Source organism: Scyliorhinus torazame, chromosome 8 (genome assembly GCF_047496885.1).
Source record: "Scyliorhinus torazame isolate Kashiwa2021f chromosome 8, sScyTor2.1, whole genome shotgun sequence".
Taxonomy (NCBI): Eukaryota; Metazoa; Chordata; class Chondrichthyes; order Carcharhiniformes; family Scyliorhinidae; genus Scyliorhinus; species Scyliorhinus torazame.
In genome coordinates this window covers 115,252,463-115,277,571 of record NC_092714.1, presented here as the reverse complement: position 1 = coordinate 115,277,571, position 25,109 = coordinate 115,252,463, and the positions used below count along the sequence as shown (strand labels likewise).

Below are 25,109 nucleotides of genomic sequence, written 5' to 3'. Positions count from 1 at the left end.
ATGCGCAGAGAGACAAAGGTCTTAACAGGGCCCTATGAGCTAGGTGCAAGAAGTCTCCCATGCAGGCCGAGCCTATTCCCTTCACATTCTCATCTGTTCCAAAGTCCTGGAATTGTGCATGCCACAAGCTGGGGTTCCTGTTCAGTTATCTAGTCAAGCTGACCTGCCTCACCCATCTCCGAAGACCCAATTCCCATGTAGCATCTCGGGATCTCCACTACGATGCTCAGCAGGATTTCTTGCAGTCATGGTTGTCATGGCAGTCCAGGTTGAATCTAATATATTCCCCCACTCCCATCACACGCTCCCTCCCCTTCTCTCCATGATCATTGATATCCCCCCCCCTCGGTATCACTTTTGACCTCCCACAGTTACTCTTTGACTCTCTCCCATCATCCTCCAACCCATGCAGGTCAAGTTCGAAGTCCCCTACATCACAGCACCCTCACCCTCCCATCCTACCAGCTGCCACTACCTTCTTCAAACCTCACCATCCATTCCTATTACCGAATCCCTGAATTTGCCCCAAGGGCACAATGAATGAACACCACAGACTCCTCTCTCTGAACCCCATTTCCCCTCTTCTCCCTCATACCTGTTCAAACCTGAACGCACAACCCTTCCCCGCTTCGCACTCCAGCAGAGCCCTTCCCATCCTCCAGCTCCATGCCGCCTGACCTATTCAGCAACCCCCCCCCCCATATTTCTGTTTTTCCTCTGCCACCTCCAAACTCCCATCTTCTCGGCATCCACAGCTGGTCCCACCTCACCTCATCATTCCTCCCCTCCTCGTCTAATGTCGCCAGCCCTCCAACCCCCCCCCCCCACCCCCCCCTCCAACCCCTCAGCACAGACAATCACCGCACAGCAGGGCATCCTTCAGCCATCCATCTGCAGCTTGAAGATCCAGCTCCTGGAAGATGCTGCAGCTTGAAGATCCACATGGTTGATGCTCCAACCAGCTATCGCTGCACATGTCTAGGGTCTGGTCTCTGGAAGGCTCCATTTTCGATCCCGAACTCTGGAAGTTGGTCCTGGTACTTTTCGGGTGCGTTCTAACATGTACACTACATGTTGGTCCAGACGTATTCTGCATTGGTGTGATATCCCACTGGAGATGTGGACGATTGGACTGGGGCCTGGGAGGTGGTGGGCGTGTGGTCGGACCTCTTAACATCGACTTAATGGGTGTTATGATCCCAGTTGGTGTTATAATTAGACAGATCAATATTCCATTCTGGCTCAAAAGTCTGTAACTTTTACTTTTTGTTTTAAAAGTGTGGAGGAATGGAGTCACAGGACCACTAATTAGTTTTAACAGCAAGAAAAGACATTTATTAAACATAAAATGTTGGATTATGATACAATACCTTTACTCTCCCTTTAACTTAAATATGCACAAATTTTAAGGTTAACACGGACTACAAAGTATATCTGAAGCTCCAATGGCCTCAGCAACACAAAGGCCCTTTAAGGTCACAGACTGGATGTGGTCAAATATACTCTCCACTCTGACCCCAACTGAATGTCTGTAGATTTCCTCTCAAATTCGCCCCCCCCCCCCCCCCCCACTCCAGTCACGTGTTTCCAAAGTTCTCTTTCAAACAAAGCTTTCACTCCCCTTTTAAAAATTTATCCAGTATCCAGTTTTTATACCTCCATTTTAGGATTTTTTTTGTCTTTACTGCTATACCAATGGTTCACAATTACTTTAATTCTCGATTCCCAGACTCTTAAAATAGCATCAAACCTTTGATTTACCTCTGAAGTCTGCTTTCCCACATTAGCTCTGGTAACTGCAGCTGTCTCTTTGACTGACAACACTTTGTCTGCATCTCCATTGAAATCTCCTCTGAACAATGCCTCGGTTTGATTCCCTTAACTTCATTCTTTTTAAGACATTCTTTCTGTCCCAATTCCCTGGTTATCTGGTCTGCATCTGGTTCCTTGGCCCCCTTTGCAGCTCCTTTGCACTGCCCAGTCGTTGTTCTACTGGCAGAGTTGAGATATGTTCAGACCCGGTGTTCAACCTTCAACTACAATATATCTTGCTAAAACTAAATTCAAAAAAAATCTTTAAACCTTAAAAGGCACCGAGTTGCTAAGCGACCATTGCTACTTCTGCCAGCCTCTCTTTACTCTTCACGTTGTAACCCTCTCTAAGCGCAATAGAAACACAGTTGGAATTGAAACCAACCCCCACACACACAAACACGTTTGTCCAGCATGAATCTAACAATAGGTTTTACCCTTCCAGGCACAGAAACATTAAATTGAGCCCACTTAAAACTGTACCTTCTTTCTAATGTTTACCAATACAAATATAAATCCCTTCAAACTACCTTTGTTTTCTTAACATGGGAGGCAAATTGGTTTCATGCCAGCCTCTTGCAGGAATGGCAACCCGCCATGGCAGGCGAGAGTTCAAGACCCTACCATCATTTTACACCAACAGGAAAATTATTTTTAATTTCCTACCACATTGCCCCTCCCCTGGCTCATCCACCATTAAACCTGCAGCAGAGGGGACTGGAAAATTCCAGCCCCCGACTCCAGGGTGGGCTTTGTTTTCTTCCAGCATCTGGTTTGCAGATGAATAAACTTGGTCTCAACGGCAACCTTTGGTAACACATTTCTCACATAACAACACCACTAACGAGAGAGTAACACCACCATTGCTCGAGTAACATTATCACCGATGTTGGTTGCAAGGTCCGAGAATTTGATAAATGCCCTATAAATTGTTTGACATCTATAGCCTTTACATGTATCCAACATTTTTGGAAACCACAGATGCTCCCTCCTTATAAATGTATATATCTCTCAGGACGATACCTGTAAATTGCTTTAATCCAGAGCCTTAAGAAAAATACTTTGAAAGTTCCACTTAAAATTAGGCTGTCTGAAATTCCACAATAAAACTAAATTGAGTAAATTTGCAGAGTGGGTGTAGATGTCACTGCTGTTGATTGTTTTGTTACACTCGGGAAATTAATTATGCATCAATTAAAAGTCAAAATTTGGGCATAAAGTTTTCAATAGCTTTTGTTTCAAGTCGTACTGATAGTTTTCAACTTTATTCTAGTTTTGATAAACCCACTTTTATTGAACCCACTTCTGAAATTGGTAAACCTTTGAAAAAAAATAATTGTGGAAGACTGCTGGTGCAGGTAATGACATGACCATTGCTCTCATCGATAACCTCAGTGGTATTAATAGATCAATAACATTGACAGATGAAGATCAAGTTAAATGAAATGTGGGTGGTTACCTCATTGATTGTTTGCAGTTGATCACTGACGGCTATTAAAGTTTTGACTCAAAAAGTGAACTTTTTTAGCCAGCAGATGATAAAGTGGCACAAGCACGTTTTGAATTTTGCAGTTTTGCGAGTGATGAGCACAGTATGCTACAGTAATGGTAGTGCTGTGAATGGCTTGTGTTTGATATACAACATACTCTGTGCTTTAGCTGTTCAGTCGTATTCATGTTCGTAAAGCCAGTCCTCGACTTTATGACTTTCGATTTACAATGAACTGCACTCAGGACATTTATAAATTTGCACCCTGTTTCCAATGCCGCTTTCAACATTCTGCACCACCCATTTTTTACACTTTTGGGTCACCTACCCCAAACATGCCCGTGGAAGTGGAGAAACCTCCCATTTACATGAACATGACACCCCTATAAGTATGCCAGCACCACAATAAGCTCATCATAGAATCACTACAGTGCATAAGGAGGTCATTCGGCCCATCATGTCTGCACCAAACCTCTGAAAGAACAGCCTACCTAGGCCCACGCCCCCACCCTATCACTGTAACAGAATAACCCACCTAACCTTTTTTGACACTAGTGGGAAATTTAGCATGACCAATCCACCTAACCTGCATACCTTTGGACTGTGGGAAGAAACCAGAGCACCATGCAGACATGGGAAAAGCACACAAACTCCACACAGACAGTGACCCAAGGCTGGAATTGAACCTGGGTCCCTGGTGCTGTCAGGCAGCAATGCTAACCACAGTGCCACCCATTGCCACCATGCTGCCCATGTGGTTTAGTCTCCTACAGTGACTTGTTGGCGGACTAACAGCTTCAGAAAAGTGACCTACCACCACCTGAGACCACCAAGCAGATACACAAAAAAACCCGAAGGATTGGACATTGATACATGTATACAAACTTATCACCCAATTTTAAATTGTACTTGTGGGGAAAATTGGTTCCGATTTACGAAGTTTCGACTTCGGATGTGGTTTTCAGGAACCAGTTATGTTGCAAGTCTGAGGATTGCCTATAATCTCTATAATCTTATTAAAATCAAATTTCTTTCACATGGAAATACAGCTGTCTTTTTTTACTATTGAATAATTTGTGTAATGTTTCAAAAATGTATTTGTTTATACATGTGCATTTATATGAAAGTGAAAAACTTCAAAGTCATTGACTGGTCTGCCCATAAAGACAATCTCCTTTAGTTTGCCCGTGTACAAGTGTCTTAATTTGAATAAAAAGCCCTTGAATAGTTACTATTATGTTGTATTGGGCATATCCTTTTATACAATGTCCTTTGAAGACAACATCTCAGCATACTTCATAATTTTTATATTTTACAGGCTGTAGATCAGTGCATAGCTCAGATAGAATTATGATTGTTTATTTCTTTTTGGTAAAGCTATTCTGAGAACAACCGAGTCTTGTTTGTGCAATTCATTTCTTCTCTCCCACTAAATATACAGAGTATTTTATGCTTCCCTGTGAAGTGTTTTGTTCCATCAGGAAGGCGGATTGGATAATTTGATTGTGATTTCCAATGAGTTCTAAACATCTTTTCCCACAAACGAGCATAATTTTATTTCACAAAATGTGATTGTATTTTTTAAAGCATATTTATTACTTTTTTACACCAAAGCAAACTGCAGGGCGATACCTTTGGGGCATTGCTAAGTTGCATGATTATAAGCCCTGGAAAGTATTCGAACATTTGCAAAACCACAAGTATGATTCAGAGTAGAGAGTAAAGTTTTTTTTTTTGTTCATTGCTAAAAATAGGTTCTGAAGTTACATAACACAGTATATTCCACCGTCTGCCCATGGTTATTTTCATGCATTTTCCATAGTTCCCCTTATTGCTTGTGCCACTTTTGTTTGTCATATGCATCGATTTCTTGGTTGACTAATTGGTTCAGGTTTTATAGTTTCCGTTTCCAGAAACCAAACAGCTTCTGATCTATAAAAGCAACTTTTGAATTTAATTAGCCTATTTTAGATGTAATTGTGGAGTTTTGTACTTTTAATGGATGTTAATTGCTGTATGCACAGATTGCAAAATCTTTCACAGTCGATCATTACCATCTTTAAGAGGACCTGTCTATTTAGTGGTGGTTTCAGTATGATAATTATGATAATAGCTGTGTGTTACGAGCTTTGCTAACGTTCGACTCCCAAGAATAAACTGTTAGATTTTAAAGTAATTTTTTAAAAACTTCAATATACCGACCTGTCAATTAGAAAAGATTTAACAAGTCTTGAATTCTAGGTGTTCAAAATTTCTTTATATGACCCCTTTCCACCGAGGCATAAAAGGTATCATCAAGTGTGGTCTGTTGTTTTCTGTAAACTCTCCTGCAGTACACCATCAAAAGTTAAAAGGTGAAAATCATTGGCCTTTCAATCTGATGGACTTTTGTGCCAGTCTGTCATACTTGAATAATTGGCTTAAATAATCAGCTCGTAATTCTGATTTGGCAATAACACGATTGCCATCGGCATTGTCGGGGATAAAGGACCAATTGCAAAATGAACCAATCAATATGTTCCAATAGTTTCACCAAATTGTTTTTGACCACTGTTGTACTTCCTGTTTCAAGGCCAATACGTACACCCAAAAGCATCATTTTTAACAGCATGAACAAGTTAAACAATGGGCACGATCTAACGGAAAAGTTTCAAAATGTGGTAGCGAGCGGGAATTTTTGGGTGCCTTCTGGCAGGTGACCTGACGAGACTGCTACTGATATCTAATGTCAATTAGGGCCGGTAATGATGCCCACAGGCTTCATGTCAGAAATTACTGTCCCACCAACTGATTCGCCTAGACCGCACCCAGCTAACGAGGGGGAGCAGCATTTCCAACCTTCCAAAAGAACATCTCGGAGGAGAGCTCTTGAAGATGCCACCATCGATGTGTCACCACTGGTCTCCCCACTTTCCACCACACAGAGACAGACAACTTGCTGGGCAATAGGCTTCTGGGGCACAATTTGGTGAGCGCTTCACAGTTACTGATGCACATAAGGTGGTGGCAGGATCAACCAGGAGAGACTGCAGTCAGATATCTGCTGCATCCCAGGACCCAGCTGTGTCCCAGTCAGATGTCGAGCCTCGGACCAGGTTATCCTGGAGCTAATACAGATGCTAGGGTGTGGCACTCCAACGGGTCCATAGCCAATTGGAGGCATCCCAAAGGCTACAGAGGCAGAGAGTGACACTGGCAATGTGTGGCACCGAGGCCAACACTGCTAGGGTGGTGACCACAAAGGAGGGTCTGGAGCCTGATATCAGCAGCATGAATGGTGGTGTCCAAGGCGTGGCTTAGTCAGTGACGGCGATGACTGATAGCCTCGACTGCATGTCCCGGATGCTGGAAGATATGCCATTGACTCAGGTGTACCTTGCCAAGACACCGTGGTGCATGGCCCAGTCTCGGGTGGGCATTGATAAGGTGCTCTGGGCAATGTCCCAGTCGCTGTAGACTGCCCAGTCTCAGGTGGACCTTGCCGGGGTGCTGAGGAGCATGTCCCATCTCAGTGGGGCACTGCTAAGGCACTCGAAAGCATGTCCCAGTCACTGGGGAAAGTGTCCCAGATGCAAATGGACATTGCTGGGGCATTGCCGAGAACGGCCCGGTCACAGAGGGGTATTGCTGAGGGTAATGACATCATGGTGCAGGCAATGGAGAGCCGACAGTGCTGGCAAGGCCAGATGATGCAGGGGCCTCTGGAATTCACTCCAACTGCTCCTCCATCTCATGGAGATCCCCAGGGCTCTATGAGTACCTACCAAGAGGCGGGAGCGCTGGAGATCAACATGGAGCCTCACTACAGGGTGATGGTGGTGGTCACTAATTCTCCCGTGTCCTCCCCTCCTGATAATGGCACATCTCAGAGTCAGCATGTGGAACAGGGTGGCAATGCGAGGCATGTGTAATCAGCAAGTCGTCCGGGACCCTCCAGCCAAAGGGCCTCCAGAGGACGTCCGCCAGGGGCATCAAAGGTCACAGGGATGTCCGCTGACAGCGATGTGCTGAGTGGACGCACATCAAGTGGCTCTCCTCCCGACCAAAATGTAATAGGCACTTTTAGGTGAATTTTGCCCAAAAATTTGAAAGCAATTCAACCTGAACCGAGAAAGGAAAGGAATAGAACCAGCTTTACAGCAAACAGGAGTTCAAGAGGTCTCAGGGATAGCAGAAGTGGTGGAAAAGGACATGAGCAACAGGCGGACGAGCCAGCGGGCCCCCGAGGCGAGGTGGCCCTGGCCACCCAAGAGAGGGGGGAACCGATGAACGAGCATCAACCACCCCCATCTCCCCACATCTCCGGATGGAAGCCATTCCTTATGGAGGAACTGACCGCAATGAAAGAGGCGATAAAGGTTGAAATCCAGGTGGCGGTTACAGAGGCGATGGTCTCCATGCAAAAAGCGATCGATGGATTGAGGAAGAAGGTGGAAGCGCAAGACAAAATGATCCATGGATTGGAAAAAACATTGGATCGTCGCCCTGGAGGCAGAAGCCATAAGGTCGGTGGCGGCCCAAAGGAGCTGAAAAGGGCAAGTCGAGGACCAAGAGAAAAGGTCCCGACGTCAGCACATTCGAATTGCGGGCCTGCCAGAGGGGATTGAGGGCAGGGACCCTACGTGCGACATCGCCCAAATGCTGGGCAACCTAGTCGGGAGAGATAGCTTTCCCAATGCCCCGGAGATCGACAGAACGCCCAGGTCACTCAGACCAAAACCCGAGACTGGGGAACGATCGAAGGCGATCATCGCACAGCTTCGTGAGAGGATCCTGAGGTGGGTGAGACAAACCAAGGCAAGTATCTGGGAAGGACACAAAATCCGGGTACATCAAGACATTGGGTCGGACTTTGCAAAACGCAGGGCCGATTTGTAAGAACGGGATAAGACTCTGAATGCTGTTCCCAGTGTAGCCATCTGGGATGGCCACTTACAACCAGGAACAGAGAAGCTCGCAAAGCATGGTGGGTAAAATGGACAAAGCAAGATTCAGGCAGGCTCAGAGCCTGAAATGTATATTTGCGAGTGGGGAATCCAGACGGTATCGAAACACGCCCAATTTGCATTTGATGAACCGATTAGCATTTGGTGGCCCATCTCCGTCAGACAAAGGACTGGTACTTGAGCGACCGGTATAGTCCCGGACATTTTGGCACCATTCCCTGTGCTAGGGAAGCGTAAACAACAGGGTCGGTGACCACTTGGGACACGCCCAGCCATCCAAGCACCCGCCCATGTATTGGTTCAAAATCGAACATCGTGATCAGGGATCACCCAATTCGTGGGGTCCAAACTGAAGGACCGCCCAATAGAGCGCAAAAACCCCCAAGCATAAGAAGAGAGTCCACCATGCGTTCGTCCTCTTTTGGACCTGGCGCCTCTGCACCGACCATCTCCGATCGCAGCACCAGCAGAAGCAAGTCCAAGTTCAACGCCCACTACCAGACGGATGAGCCTAGCTGAGCAGCAGTTACTCCTACAGACCCGATAGACCCAGAATCGAACAACAGCCACTGTTCCTCTGACCTAAGCCGGGTGCCTGAAGTTAAGTACAGGTTGTCTTAGTCGATAGGTGTAGTTAACTAGTAGTGTTTATGTTGCATGATTAATTGTGTGTAAATAAAGTACCCTTGACCTTGAACTAACTAACTGGTGTTTGGCTCTTTGATCGATAGCTGGTTGAACCTTGTGGTGGTATCATTTGATAGCTGGCGACTCTGAGCATTAGAATATAGATATCAAAAGAAAGGAGGGCAACCTCACTGATTGCCATAGTTACAGCAGAGTCACAGAAAAGGCAACACCAGCCAGGCTCTGACCATGTTCCAGAACAAGGAGCATTACTTTAACACCCCGGCGGAGGCGGACAAATTTGTTGGATCAAACGGCCTGGACAAGGGGCAGGCGAGGCAGCGATGAAGGCTGAACAGAGGAGGAAAGAGATAGAGCCTTCTTGGACACATGATATGTTTGCGCAGGACTGTGCTGCCTCGCTCTGATCAAAAAGACCGAGTCACAGGGAAGGGCGAGGGCAACAGGATGCAGGTGAGGGTGAGGCATAGGCAGAGGGAGCGGGCATAAGATAGGGGTAAGATCGTCCTTGGGAGGACACCACCACACTAGCAGGGATAGCTAGCACAGGAATAAAGACAGCAAGGCGGGACGTGGCACACCTCCCTGGACAAAGGGAGACCCCGGTGTGCAGGAGCGCACCCACATGGCATACACACATTTGGCGGCCATGTTGGGTACCTCCTGGACAAAGGGAAACCCCAGAGTGCAGGGGCCTGGCCTCATGGTGGGAACGGCGACTGTGGCCATTTTGGACAACCCCCTAACAAAGGGGAACCCTGGAGTGCAGGGACGCATCCACTAGGTAAGTATGGTTGATCCCGCAGGAAGGGGGGGGACTAAAATCCCCCACCAGGATTATCACGTGGAATGTCAGGGGACTTAACGGCCTAGTGAAAAGATCCAGAGTCATTGCCCATCTAAGAAGTTTGAAAGCCGACAGTCTTCCCGCCAGAGATACACGTGAATGAGAAGGACAGACTGCGGGTAAGGAAGGGCTGGATGAGACAGACTATCACTCATGTTATGGTATGAGGGCGAGGGAAGTGTTATATTACATTATAGTAATATCTTGTTACTCTTTTGCTTACTTCCAGAACGGTCTGATGGTTGATGTTTAGTAAAACTCTCAGTCTGTAAATTAAGCAAATACTGTTTATTGAGTAACGATTATAAATAACCGAGTTTGTTCACTCTTCTACAACAATAACTGAAGATTTGATAAATAAGAATAAGTATATATAATGTTTAACTACACCTGCTCACTAAGCTATATCTCTAACACACTGCTCACGAGTCACTCCTGATACGAAGAGGTGGGAATCTCCTCTGAGTGTAGCTTATATACATAGATCTGGTGCTGCTAACTAGTGGTTGTCTAGCACTTTCTTACAGATGTTAACCCCTTACATAACCCCCTCAGACGAGGAGGAGCGTAACAGACATCTACAGACGTTGAAAGATGCCCTCGTACGAACGGGATATGGCACTCGACTCATCGATCGACAGTTCCAACGCGCCACAGCGAAAAACCGGACCGACCTCCTCAGAAGACAAACATGGGACACAACCGACAGAATACCCTTCGTCGTCCAGTACTTCCCCGGAGCGGAGAAACTACGTCATCTTCTTCACAGCCTTCAACACGTCATTGATGACGATGAACATCTTGCCAAGGTCATCCCCACACCCCCACTACTTGCCTTCAAACAACCGCGCAACCTCAAACGAACCATTGTTTGCAGCAAACTACCCAGTCTTCAGAACAGTGACCACGACACCACACAACCCTGTCATGGCAATCTCTGCAAGACGTGCCAGATCATCGACATGGATACCACTATTACACGTGAGAACACCACCCACCAGGTACGTGGTACGTACTCGTGCGACACGGCCAACGTTGTCTACCTCATACGCTGCAGGAAAGGATGTCCCGAAGCGTGGTACATTGGCGAGACCATGCAGACGCTGCGACAACGAATGAACGGACATCGCGCAACAATCACCAGGCAGGAATGTTCCCTTCCAGTCGGGGAACACTTCAGCAGTCAAGGGCATTCAGCCTCTGATCTCCGGGTAAGCGTTCTCCAAGGCGGCCTTCAGGACCCGCGACAACGCAGAATCGCCGAGCAGAAACAGAATAGCCAAGTTCCGCACACATGAGTGCGGCCTCAACCGGGACCTGGGATTCATGTCACATTACATTCATCCCCCACCAACTGGCCTGCGAAATCCTACCAACTGTCCTGGCTTGATACAATTCACACCTCTTTAACCTGGGGTTACCCCATCTCTGGATCTGTAAAGATTTAATCACCTGCTAATGCTCGCATTCCTAGCATTGTTTGGCATCTTTGAATTTGTCTATATATGTGTTTCTGGAACAGACCTCTTCATTCACCTGAGGAAGGAGCAGCGCTCCGAAAGCTAGTGACATCGAAACAAACCTGTTGGACTTTAACCTGGTGTTGTAAGACTTCGTACTGTGCTCACCCCAGTCCAACGCCGGCATCTCCACATCATGGCCTTACATACCAACAGATATACAGATCACTACAGGGAGTAGCAATACTGATTAGCAAGAGGATGGTGTTTATGCTGACAAGGGTGGTTATGGACCCAGGGGAATGGTACACCATGGTCAGCGGTGCCCTGTCCAGGGCACTGGTAGCTCTGGTAAACGTATACGCGGCCAACTGGGATGACACGAGTTTCATTTTTAAAAACCATGGCAGAAATTCCCAACATTGACACACACTGACAGAGCATGAGATAAAAGCAAATTACTGCGGATGCTGGAATCTGAAACGAAAGAGAAAATGCTGGAAAATCACAGCAGAATATCTTTCATTCTCATCTTTCATTCTCACTCCACAGTATAAATATTTCCCACTTTCTCTGTCTGTTAGCTTTGACAAAGAGTCATCGGACTCGAAACGTTAGCTCTTCTCTCTCCCTCCAGATGCTGCCAGACCTGCTGATATTTTCCAGCATTTTCTATTTCCTGACAGAGCATGGGGTGGGGGCGGGGGGGGGGGGGGGGGGGGGGGGGGGGGTGTGACTACAACTGTGTACAGGACCCACTAAAGGACCAGCCAAATCCCAAAATGGGGAACAAGACGGACATGGCTAGGGAACTGGGATCTTTCATGGAGCTGATGGGGGCAGTGGACCCATGGTGATTCCCACATCTCGGTATGGAGGGATTTTCATTCTTTTCGCTTGTGCATAAAGTGGACATATGTATTGACAACTTTGCAGTGGGGAAATTGGTGCTTCCAGAAATAGTAAGGGCGGAATACTCCGCAATAGTCATCTCCAGCCACGCTCCACACTACATAGATGTGAGGTTGGAGATGGGCCGTGCCCAACGCCCCACATGAAAGTTGGACATGGACTTTGGGCTGACAAGGTCTTCAGCCAGAAAACCTCACAGGCCATAGACGGTACACCACGAACAACCAGAATGAGGAAGTCTCACATTCTTGGGCTAAAACTCAACCAGGGCAAGAGCGAGGCATTCCCAGTGAACTGAGCAGGGAAGTCACTGAGCTGGGGGGCCTACCATTCAAATTAGCCCAAAGCAAATTTTGCTACCTGACGATCCAGATAGCCCATGACGGGACACGGATCTACATGTGGAATGTGTCCAGTCTAGCGGAGGAAGTCAAAAACGACCATCAGAGATGGGATGCAATTTCCCTGGTGGGGAGGGTATGGACGACCAAGGTGAAAGTGCTGCCGAGGTTCCTCTTTCTGTTCAGATCAAAACCGATCTTCATCCCCACGGCGTTTTTCCGAGCGATAGACAAAATGATCATGGTGTTTGTGTGGGGTGGAAAGATGGGTGGCGTGGTAGCACAGTGGTTAGCACTGTTGCTTCATAGCGCCAGGGTCCCAGGTTAGATTCCCGGATTGGATCACTGTCTGTGCGGAGTCTGCACGTTCTCCATGTGTGGGTTTCCTCCGGGTGCTCCTGTTTCCTCCCACATTGTCCCAAAAGATGTGCTATTAGATAATTTGGACATTCTGAATTCTCCCTCTGTGTATCCGAACAAGCGCCGGAATGTGGCGACTAGGAGCTTTTCACAGTAATTTCATTTCAGTGTTAATGTAAGCCTACTTGTGACAATAAAGATGATTATTAATATTAAAGAACCCAAGGATCCGCAAGTCTACACTGCAAAGGAGGAAATACATGGGCGGCCTGGCCCTGCGGAAGCTGCAATACTACACTGGGCAGCCACAGCCGAGAGGGTGAGGGGATGGATACGAGAGGCTAACATGGAATGGTTGAGGCTGGAGGAGTCCTCCTGCAAAGGAATGACCCTCCGGGCCCTCGCCACAGCGGCCCCTCCCCCCGTCAAAATACATATCCTGCCCAGTGGTGGTAGCCACACTAAAGACATGGAACCAAATAAGGGAGCACTTCAGTTTAACTGGGGTGTCCTCCATGGCCCCATCTGCGGTAACCACAAATTCCCGCCAGCCATGCTTGACGCCATCTTTTTTTTAAATGGAGACAGGTGGGGGAACCTAGCGATCAAGGACTTTTGCATAGGGGACAGACTCGCGACTCTAGATGAACAATGGAAGAACTGGAGCTACCGACAGAACAGGAACCCGGGCATCTTCAAACCAAACACTTTCTCCGCAAGGAGACTATGAGGTACCCTAGGGCCCTGGGGCACTGGAGGAGCTCATAAATACGGGCAGTAAGGAGAGGGGGATCTGTGGGGACATCTCCGGATGACTTCTGGAAAGGGCAAGGACAGCACTGGATGGAGCTAGGCAGAAATGGGAGGATGAACTTTGGGCGGAAGTGGGTTGGGGACTCTGGAGCAAAGCACTGCGTAGGGCCAATTTCCCCTCCTCCTGCGCATGGCTAAGCCTCATGCAGTTTAAAGTGATGCACAGAGCAGACCCAACCAGAACTCGAATGAACAGGTTGTTCCCAGAGGTGGAGGACAAGTGTAAATGGTGCCAGGGAGACCCAGCCAACCACGCCCACATGTTCTGGGCCTGCCCCAGACTTGACGGGTACTGGACAGCCTTCTTTGAGCCGATGTTGAAGGTTGTGGGGGTGAGGGTGGAGCCGTGCCCGACAGTGGCAGTCTTTGGGATATTGGACCAGCCAGAATTACATTTGGGGAAGAGGGCCGATGCCGTGGCTATTTCTTCCTTAATTGCATGCCGAGAATCCTGCTCAGCTGGTGATCAGTAGCACCACCCATGGCTGCAAAATGGCTGTCAGAGCTGTCAGAATTTCTCCACTTGGAGAAGATCAAATGCACCATCCCAGGGTCGGACGGGGGCTTCCACAAAGCGTGGACACTATTCATCAACCTGTTCCAAGACCTGTTCAAAACCAATAGTAACCAAGAAGGAAAGGGGAACGGGACACTGAGGAGAGCAGACAAGAGCACACATAATGGAGAAGAGCAGATGGGGGAGGGGAGGAAAGGCAAGGCGCAGAAGAGAGGAGCACAGCAATATGACACGCAGGGTGAAAGCTGGTGCCAGGATGGAGCCAGACTATCAACGGCTGCCTCCACCTCTGATGTGCATCCTGGGGACACACCTAGACATAGCAGCAGAGCATGGAGGGTTAAGCAGATATAGGATCACTGAGAGGGCACTGGGGGGGGGGGGAGGGCATCATCGGTAGCTAGCAGGTACCCCTTATCCCCCAAGTCATCCTGGGGTGTCCCTTGAAAATGCCGGGGATCTCTGACTGTGCCAGGATGTAGCTGTCGTGCACACACACTCCGGGAAGCATGAGCACATGTGCATGATCTTGAGGTGGTGGTCACACACACATTGATTGGAACCACTTCCTGTTTATGAAGAGTGCTCCTGAACCGCTCGGTGCACACAAGGTGACAATCGTGTCATCTATTATTTCTTTATCTGTGGCATCCCAGTGATGGCGGAGAATCCTGCTGCCCAGGCATCTTGAGGGGTCTGGTCCAGGTTAAAGTTTATATAGTCAGCTGCCGGAGGATACCGGTACAAATACCCGCTTGAGTCTTGGAATGAACCCGAGGTATAAAGGTTCAGGGCTTTGGTAACCTTGACGATCACCAGGAGCAAGTATCCTCCTTTTCCACGTGGTGCCAAGTCTGCAAGGACATAACGCTGTTGCCACACCTTCCTCGTGTTGAGGAGGAGCTTCCTGCGGCACATGCTGTCCAACATCTCTTCAAACGACCAGCGTGCCTGTACACCTTGGGCCATCACTGGCCTTCTTCTCTGCATCTCTCCCTGGCCTAGTGGGTGGCCAGGACCTCAGGATGTGGGTGGACCCCTGCACATGGGCTACCACCTCGAGCCTCTGTTGATGCTGCTGCTGCCACCCACTCTGGCATCTGGCCACCTGACTGACAATCGGCTATGGCTTTCACCCTGGTAACCTCAAATCTTCCAGACCTACACCACTCTTGCGTCTCCTGCCTTCTCTCAGGGTGTGATCCAGTGAGCCAGTTGTGTTGGGGGACCCTGGCCTGCACAGGCACGCCTGGCCACAGCGAACCCCTGATCCCTTCCGGGACTGGGTGCAGGTCCCCTCCCTATCTAATCAGCTTGCACGGATTCTCGTCCAGCCCAACGCAGCCGGTAGATCGTGACTCCGACCTGTAAACCTATCCATAATTACATTTTGAATTTCTCCGAGCATTTTCACATCAGTTTTGCCGGTCTCCCTAGGCCTATAATCTAATTCCGATTTAACGTCTGTAGTTTGGCTGGGAGCTCAGTGGGCTAGACAGCTGTTTTGTGATGCAGAACAAGGCCAGCAGCGCGGATTCAATTCCCGTACCAGCTGAGAATTCTTAATTCTCCCTCTGTGCACCCGAACAGGCGCTGGAATGTGGTGACTAGGGGCTTTTCACAGTAACTTTATTGCAGTGTTAATGTAAGCCTAGTTGTGACGATAAAAATATTATTGTTGTTATTATTATTCTGCTTCCTGAGTGCATGGGGGAAATGTGCCACTCAGCGATTTCACATGATCTTGGCTAACTGTAATATCTAGATTTTAAACAAAAACTCCAAATTCTCTGGACTAGTTAGAAAGTTATTTCAGAAAAGGAGTTTTCAGGGTAAGATGAAAATTACCTGGCTCTTAAGCGATTTGATTTAATAAATGGGTAAATAATATTGCACATATTATCAGTCACTAAATTTTAATTTTGCGTTAATTCAAATTTTTCTCAGAGCAAAAACAGATCCTATTTCAAAATTACTGGATAATTTATTATTTTCAAGCATGAAATACTTTTCGTGAACCATGATCGTCTGTAGCCATGAGGCCTTTTATAATGTTTACCTCATGATGTATTCTGAGACGGCATTTTCAATGCCTAAATTATTGTCCCGGACTTTGCCCTCAGAGGCAAAGGAATGGCTTTCACTGTTCACTTCACAGACAGGGATGTCCCAGAGTCACAACGAAAGTAAATTAACCAAAACTTCTTCGAAAAATACTCGAAGACTTTGACCCTTGGCTGACCAATAAATAATGAGTCACCAGGGGCGAAATTCTCCAGTATCGGCGTGATGTCCGTCGACCGGCGCCAAAAACGGCGCTAGTCAGTCCGGCATCGCGCCGCCCCAAAGGTGCAGAATCCTCCACATCTTGGGGGGCCAAGCCCTAACCTTGAGGGGCTAGGCCCGCGCCGGACTGATTTCCGCCCCACCAGCTGGCGGGAAAGGCCTTCGGTGCCCCGCCAGCTGGCGCGGTAATTACATCTCCGGGCGGCGCATGCGCGGGAGCGTTAGCGGCCGCTCACGGCATCCCCGCGCATGCGCTGTGGAGGGAGTCTCTTCCGCCTCCGCCATGGTGGAGACCATGGCGAAGGCGGAAGGAAAAGAGTGCCCGCATGGCACAGGCCCGCCCGCGGATCGGTGGGCCCTGATCGCGGGCCAGGCCACCGTGGGGGCACCCGCTGGGGCCAGATCGCCCCGCGCCCCCCCCCCAGGACCCCGGAGCCCGCCCGCGCCGCCTTGTCCCGCTGGTAAGAGAGGTGTTTTAATCCACGCCGGTGGGACAGGCATTCTAGCAGCGGGACTTCGGCCCATCCAGGCTGGAGAATCGCGGGAGGGGGCCCGCCAACCGTCGCGGCGCGATTCCCGCCCCCGCCGAATCTCCGGTGCCGGAGAATTCGGCAACCGGCGGGGCGGGATTCACGCCAGCCCCCGGCGATTCTCCGACCCGGCGGGGGGTCGGAGAATCTCACCCCAGGTTTGTAAGTTTAAAAACTGTTTATTTAAAAAGGAACTATAATGAAATAGGCAGTGAATTCAACTAAATAACTATTAAGTAATTCATAACTTTCCATTTTAACTTGCCCTCCACCATCTACACACACACACACACACACACACACACACAAGGCAGACAAACACTGAGTGGAAGAAAGGGTTTTTAATTTTAAAAAAAGTGAGAAAAAGGTCTTTGGTTCAGATGGTGGTTTTTAGCATATCTTCCTTCACAGCAAGCTTGCAATTTAAAGTCCCTGCCTGCAGCCTGTAATAGTCTTCTCTGTAGATTCATTCATTTGGGTTTTCTGCAGTTCCAAGAAAACAGCACTCACAGGCTTTCTGAAGAGAAGCACAGAGGAGAGAGAGTAGCAGGACCTGGGCTTTGTGCTTCAGGATCAAACTGAAACTCCTTGGGACTCTGAAAAGGATTCTACTGGGATAGGATCCAATCACCAAAGGTTACCAGGCAGAGTACAGTCTTTTGGGTCAATTCTCTCCCCCCCCCCCCCCCCCCAAGCCAATCAATCAAACTGAGTCCCAGCCCATCTCTTTCTCTGGTGCTGACAAGTTTGAAGCCTCTTGTTCAAACCAGCAGGAATTAGTATTCTCTCCTGTAACTTATGAATTCTGCTGCTTGACTTAAAGATGTCCATTAATCACCAATGGATCAAAATAATAACGGCAAAAAAGAAAAAGAGGAAATAAGTGAATAAACAGGAAGGGCCATTACAGCAGAGAATTTTTATTAATTCACAATATGTGCCAGCGCAGCACCCTCTGTGTGCAGCAGAGAGACTCAACTAGTCATATTTTAAAATTCCTCACTAAATTGCATTGACTGCAAACCAGGAAGTAGAAACTGCACATATTAATTACATTTAATCATTGTACATGAAGCAAAATGAAGATTATTATATTGCCATGGAATTATAGGTGGGCATTTAAAAATAAACTAAAAATAAACTTTAAAAAAATCTGAAACACTAATTGTCTTTTCAGACATCTCATAAGTAAAATAGAATTTTCAGGACCACAGAAGTTGTTGTAAATAATTATCACTTATACTGCTGTTTAAAAACTGAATGCGCTAACCCTAGTCTTTTCAGTCATTTTTACTGTGTGACGATTGAATAAGTATCCAATGTCCCCGCTCTTGCAATCATTTCCGTGGTAATGCATAAGTGAGGACTGAAATAGCACACCCTGTGGTGAAGCAGAGTATTTCTGACAGCAGCTTCTGATGTTCTTCATTTAACTGCGCAAGTGTGTCGTTGAAAGCTGCTGTCAGACTTACCCTGTAATAACAGCTGTTAGCCTCTCTGTTATTATTGCAGTAAATTCAGGGCCACCAAGCTATTGGGCTGCTGTGGAACTGTGACAACATTAAACTGCACTCTATGTCTGGGACTGCCTGAGAATATAATTATAATGTTATTGCTTTTATTCACATTGTTCTCCTGAGTTAATGATGATAGCTGCCAAATTTCCTTATTGGTTTGCTGGTCTCTTTTGCAATGTCTTCTGTTTTCCTTGGTCTTCCAATGTTCTTGAGCTGTTAACATGTTATCTGCGACCTCATGTATATAATCTAGACTGCCATTTCAATGCAGTGCAAGTGTGACATTGTCAGTTGGGTAATCATTCAGATGAAAGGTTAAACTAAAGCTTTGTCTGCCTGTGCCAGTGATGCAAGTGGGTGTTCAAGATCTCACGACACGATTGAATGAAGTGAATGGTATTTTCCTAGTGACTTTTGGGCACAATTGTTTGTCAGCCACCACCTAAACAGCAAACTGCATTTCGCTGATGTTTGTGGGGTATCACTGGGTGGAAAATGGCTGGCACATTTGCCTGCAAGACAACAGTTACAGCGTTTAAAAGTAACTCCTGGCTTTTGAGGCACTTTGAAATGTTGCCAAGGTGACAAAACGCTGCATACATTTATGTCTTGTTTTTAACTCTCTCTTTGCTATGTAATGTACCACCAGCTTGATGCGATACAGTTTCAAATTTCAATCTGCTGTTTGAGGAATTTGCTTTAACTTTCCCTATGTGTACATGTGCAGGTGACACGACTTCTGCACTTCCTGTATATTTTTAATAAAATTTGAAAAATGCTTTTGAAGTGATTAATCTTTCCTTGATCACCAGCTGGAATATGAAATGTCCATTCCTCCACTTCTTCTTTGCACAGTAAAAACAATCTGGACTTTAACTTTTGAATTTGAAAATGGGAAATTCTATTTTAAAACATTGTATGGTGAATTGATTGCTTGTAGTTCTGGTAATTTTGCAAGAATACTTAATTGCATTCTGATACGTAATTAGATTCTAATTCTTTTGTTTGTCAGCTTATAGGAAGTTATATTGATTTACTTTTAGTCCCAAAAAATTGGATCATTTATATTTTTTAATGTTTTTTATGTTGCTTGATAGCAGCAAAACCTTCACAAGACAATTGCGTGCATTTTCATGACTAATATTTATAATGGAATATTACAATATTATTTTCCCATTAGATCTCCATTTGCCGCTGTGACAGATTATTCCGTGACTAGAAACAATGTAATTCAGCTCTGCCTGGAACTGACCACCATTGTACAACAAGTAAGGGAACTAATTTTCTGTTGAGAAATTGTGTTCATTTGCTAAACTTTTTATGCACTTGATAGGATATTTTTCATTTATGTGTTATGGCCATCTTTGATTAGTCTGATTGAAATGATGAATTGTGACCCATGTGTGCTTAGATTCTGGAGCTGCTCAACTTGAGTCTGCTAATTTGCTTGAATATCCTGCTTGCAGTCACCCTGAATACTCAGCAAAATATGAAATGTATTTGAGCAGTTGTTTTATCATCTCAGTAAATAATTGAAATTATATAGCATTTCTGCATTTAAGCCAACATACTGAACGCCACACTGTATTTTTTTTCAATCAAATTTGAAAATAAAATATATGGGAGCTATTTTTGTGTTTCTGTTGTTTAAAGGAGACAGGTAATGTATAATAGTCAGCAAGTATTGTAAGCAGAAACAGAAGCTGCTTTTAAATCTGACCGAAATTGGGATTTTGTTTTTCTCTCTTTAAAATCCTGCTTTCACTTGAACCCAATTTCATGCTGAGTATAAATCCCAAACAGATGTTAGCTTGGGTGTAAGTTGACAAATATCGAAGACTGTTTAACCAAAATTAAAGTTTTTACTGCGGACGCTGGACAGCTGAAATAAAAACAGAAAATGCTGGAAAAACTCAATGGGTCTGACAGCCCCTGTAGAGAGAGAAACACAGTGGATATGGACGTGAAATGTTAGCTCTGTTTCTCTCTCCACAGATGCTGCCAGGCCTGCTGAGTTTTTCCAGCACTTTGTTTTTAAATTAAAGATTGTTTCATTTGATTAAAACTCATGTATTCATTTTGCAGTTCAAGTTGCAATTTTCAGCAAAGAATGTTGGTTTTGTGCAGCTTTTATAGAGTATGGCTTTATTTAAAAATGGAGGAATTGTGCAGGTATGGTGCTTCTAAATTAATATCCTGATCTTTTCTTCTATTATTTTCCTATTTTGCCGCAGGTAAATGCTGGCAGACATTGCGATGGTAGTTGTCATGCATTTTAAATATGTTTCACTTTTGTAGTGTTCAAAATGCTTGCTGATGAGCAAAAATCTCATTGTTATTATGAATGAAAAATTAATGTCCATCTTTCCAAAACCTCCGTGCTGCTGTATTATTTCGCTGTTCCAGTTTTTTCAGCCGGTCGAGTTTTGCGATTTTAAAATGATAATCATGTGAAAATTGGCTCCAAATTATCTTCACTAATAGTGAATAGTAACTTCTGGGAAGTGTAACATTTTTATTTGAAGCCTACCTTTGCAGTGTAAGTGATATTGGATTGGTGAATTATGGGGAATTGAGTATTGAATGTCGTTGTTTGCCAATTTACCATCCAAAACATTTAATTTGATTTTGAAATATCTTCCTTCATCAATCAGTTTGTTTCTTAAATGATCAGAACCATATGCTTCTTATCAGAAAAGTGAATGCTACCAGTAACATAAAAATATTTCACTGTTGAACAATAGAGTAGGAGTTTACACTGTAATTTCCTTGCTTAATGAGCTTGCAAACTCCGCTAAATCTCCAGGGAGGTGGTAAGCTATTTTGTTACTAAGGAGGAATGAGAATTGTCCAGTGACTAGCTGTAGAATAAGACTGAAAAATATCTGTCAATAGCTCACCAACCTAGCTGGTGGAAGATGGCAAAGAAAATAAAATGCCAGATCTTAAATTAAATTTCCGGGAAACCTTCCTTGCATGCAAAATGTGAGCCTTGAATTTTAGGCTAGCACATTTTTGGACTTACAGCGCTCATTCCTTGTGCATGAGTGGAGATGAATATTGTTACATTGGAGCTGGCTCGATGAAGCATTGTACATTGTTGGCAAGAATAGTGTTGCAGCAACACTTGGGTAAATGGATTCTGGATCAGGGTTGTGTCTGGCAATCAGATTAGGAAAGCTGAGGAGGCGTGGAATTTGCAGGTACCGAAAGGAGGGTGCAGGTGTGTTAAATATGGGACCAAGAGATCATTCGTGGCCCAATTCTCAGATAGCCAAATGTAAAATAAGTGTCTTTTGGACGATCCCAAGATCTTTTTTCCCCTGAAACAAACAGATCTGTGCACACTGCTCGCATCTTCTTTTACGTTTTTTCAAGTCCAACAAAAGTAGATGTTTACCGTATCTATACAGTTCTCTTTCACTTTTTGTAAGTGACTTCTGTTAAACCCGGCTTGCCTTTACAATTCCAAAAAGGCTGAGTTCTCCTTCAGTGTCAAAATCATCTTTGTTCTCTTTATAAACAGTAACTGAAAAAAACCCCGGAAAGAGTGCCAGAAAATGAATGTTTGAGCACTTGAGTAGGCGAGAAATTAGAAGTGATGTGACTAGGCATGCATGAATAAACAAAATCTAACACCTACTTTTTACAACCCAGCACAGAAACTGAAATTAGAAGTGACATTTGCTCATCACTATAATATTTCCAACTTGTGGGTAGCCTGATGAAACCGGAGATAAAATGCCTACCTCCCTACCAGATGGTTGTAGGTTTGAGCTTAAAGATTTTCTGTCACTCAAGCCTGCTAACTGCTGCTTGGGTCTGAATTTCACTTGCGTAACTAAGCTCAAGATTTCTTGACATAAGGCAGGTCCATGTAGGTGCAGGAGTGGGAATCTGGTTAGAAATAGTCTCTAGGCCTACTTTTAAAAAGTCTTCCTTATCAGGAGGTTTTAATCTGGAATAGTGGGCACGATTTAGCGGTCTTGTCGTGCCCGACTAGCTAACACGATAAGGCTGTTGAATGCAGTGAGAAACCTCTCGGGAGATTCATGATGCCTGGGCGTCAGAGTGGCACTGTCAGGGATCTGGGCCTAAGGGTGTCCATGCCTATGAAAGGGGGGGATGAGGGAGTCATGACAGGGGTATGCCCGAAAAGGGAGGTGTGGGGTAATGCCCGTGTGTGCAGGGGCTGACATTTCCTGTGGGTGGGCGTGTGGGGGACCGTCAAACTCACTTGGAGATCGGGAAACCATTTCAAAACGGTACACCGATATCGGAGGAGCCGGTCTCGCTAGCGGGTTCAGCACCCGCATGTTCAAAATGTTCAAGTGTGGGCTTGACCAAGGAGAAACTGCCTAACGCTTAAATAAATGAATAAGGGTATGATCTACTGGTCGCATGCTGCCAGAATCGAGCGGGGCACGACCAGTGAGTGGCAGGAGTGCCTTTCCCCAGGATCCCCAACGACCGCAACGCGAGATGTTGCAATCTAGGTCCGGGCCACAATGGGTGGCACTCAGTTTCACACGGTTAAGTAGGCGTAAGAACCCACTTAACCGTTCTGACGCCGGACCTAACCGGCTCCCAGCATCTATCGGACTGCCCTATGAGACCCAACTGGGCGTCGTTTAGTTCTTGCCCACATAAACGTGGACCAGGTGAAATGGGTGCTAGCCCAGAGAGAAACTCCCCAAAGCCCAAACAAGTGACTAAATATGGTTATATAGTGGTGGGGTACTCGCCGACAGAGCCGGGGAGAAACTCCCAGCCAAATCCTCCTGAAATGACTCTTCGGGTGTGATTTAATGGCAAAGGTTCTAAGTGCGGTAGCAAGAAAGAAGAGCTGAAAGCTTCCCGACGCTCGACCGGCGAGACCATCACCAATATATAAACGTTAATTGGTCCATTTAATGACGCCCCACTGGCTTCACTCCATAAATGATCATCCTGCCCCAGGATGTAGCTGTTGTGGTACCCCTTCCTGTTCATTAGAGCACTCCCTGATGGCCTGGTGCGTGCCATCTTTTACACCCTGGACCTGCGGCACCCCGGAGATGGCAGAGAATCCTGCTGTCGGGGCATCTTGTTGGGCCTGGTCCATGTCAAAATCTATATAGTTCAGTACCCAGGCAAACAGGGCACCGTGTCCTCACGGGTGCACTTGTGGACTGTAGCTTTTGAGATGCCTCGCACGTCCCCACTCAAACCTTGGAATGGTCCTGAGGCATAGAAGTTCAGGGCTGTGGTGGCCTTGCTGGCCACCGGAAGCAGGTATCCTCCTCCTCCACGTGGTGCCAAGTCCAGGAGGACATGACACAGGTGTCACACCATCTCCTTGTGTCTATTATCTGTTCAAAAGACCGGCAACACTTTTCCACCTTGGGCTGTCCCCGGCCTTCCCCTCTGGATCCCTCCCTGGCCTGATGGTCAGCCGGGTCCTTGGGGTGTGGGGCGTGGTCTGCACATGGACTGCCACCTCAAGCCTCTGTTAATGCTGCTGCCACCGCCTTCTCCGGCATCTGGCCACCTGGTCTACCAGTAGCACTGCAAGGGTAGCTTCTGTGGGGTATCATCTGTCTTGTGTAATATCTGTAAAGAATTGGGAAAGGTGTGAGACTGACAACCAGTGGCATCTTCCACCCCGGATCCATCTATTCCCCCATTGCTCCCTCCTCACCTCCACATCCCCTGCCACCTGACACGCCCTGCCCACGTACCCCCAGCCGCATCAGGGTCCACTGGTCACCGTACCCCACACCCTGTACCCCATACATTCACACGTTACCTGGACCGGGCACTGGCCCCCCAGCAGTGCACACACCCACCCTCTAGTTGCGGAGATGTTCCTGGTGCAGGGTCTGGTCTTGCATCCCCACTCACCCAGGGGCGACCCCCCCCCCCCCAACGATGGCAGCCCACCTCGATCGAGGCAGCAACACGAATGGTAGCGAAGATGGCTGCTCACCTCCTCGGATCCTCACAGCAGCCATTCCGCCAGCTTCATGTTTTAAAAATTGTGTTCTAATTGGCACCTACATGACAGCTTACTGGGGATGGGGGTGGGGGGTGGGGTGGGGGTGGGGGGCGGGGGGGGGGGGGGGGGGGGTGGGGGGGGGGCGGGAGGGGGCTATTTCCCGTTAATCGTATGGAGATTGGTCTTCAGTGATGCGTATTAGTTTCTTGCCATGGTGGGATCCTGATTTTGCCAATGGGAGTGGGCCGCTTAGATCGCAAACCGATTGGTGCCCGGCATGGTTATCAGTTCTGGCCTTCTCTGGGATCTAACGGCCGCATCACGCTCTCGCTCAAGCGCAATATAGCCATTAAATCGCACCCTTAGAAATATTTCTGTTATATCTCGGCCTAAAGGTGGTTGAATAAAGGGGTGAATCTCACCCAAAAAGTAGACGAGATACACCCCGCCAAACCTGACAGTTAGAAATACTTTGGTTGAATTCTGCCCAGTATCTTTAACGTAAACCTCTGTAACAACTCAAACCAGCAACCACTTCGGGAACTCTTTATACCACTTGATTCATTCTGACAAATTGACTTGCCACTTGACTGTGGTCTGCATGTTTTCTGTACCTGAGTCACTTGCCAAGTATATGGATAAAAGCAACTTACT

At 46.7% G+C, this 25,109-nt stretch overlaps 1 protein-coding gene across 4 annotated transcripts in view; it reads left to right on the top strand.

Moving 5' to 3' along the window:
• cnksr2a (connector enhancer of kinase suppressor of Ras 2a) overlaps positions 1–25,109 on the top strand; it is an 842,905-nt gene that overhangs the window by 256,526 nt on the left and 561,270 nt on the right. For all 4 annotated transcript variants that reach the window (XM_072514072.1, XM_072514071.1, XM_072514073.1 and 1 more), the window contains exon 4: positions 19,659–19,746. In XM_072514072.1, the coding sequence (XP_072370173.1) occupies positions 19,659–19,746 (88 nt within the window). The remainder of the gene's footprint in view (positions 1–19,658; positions 19,747–25,109) is intronic.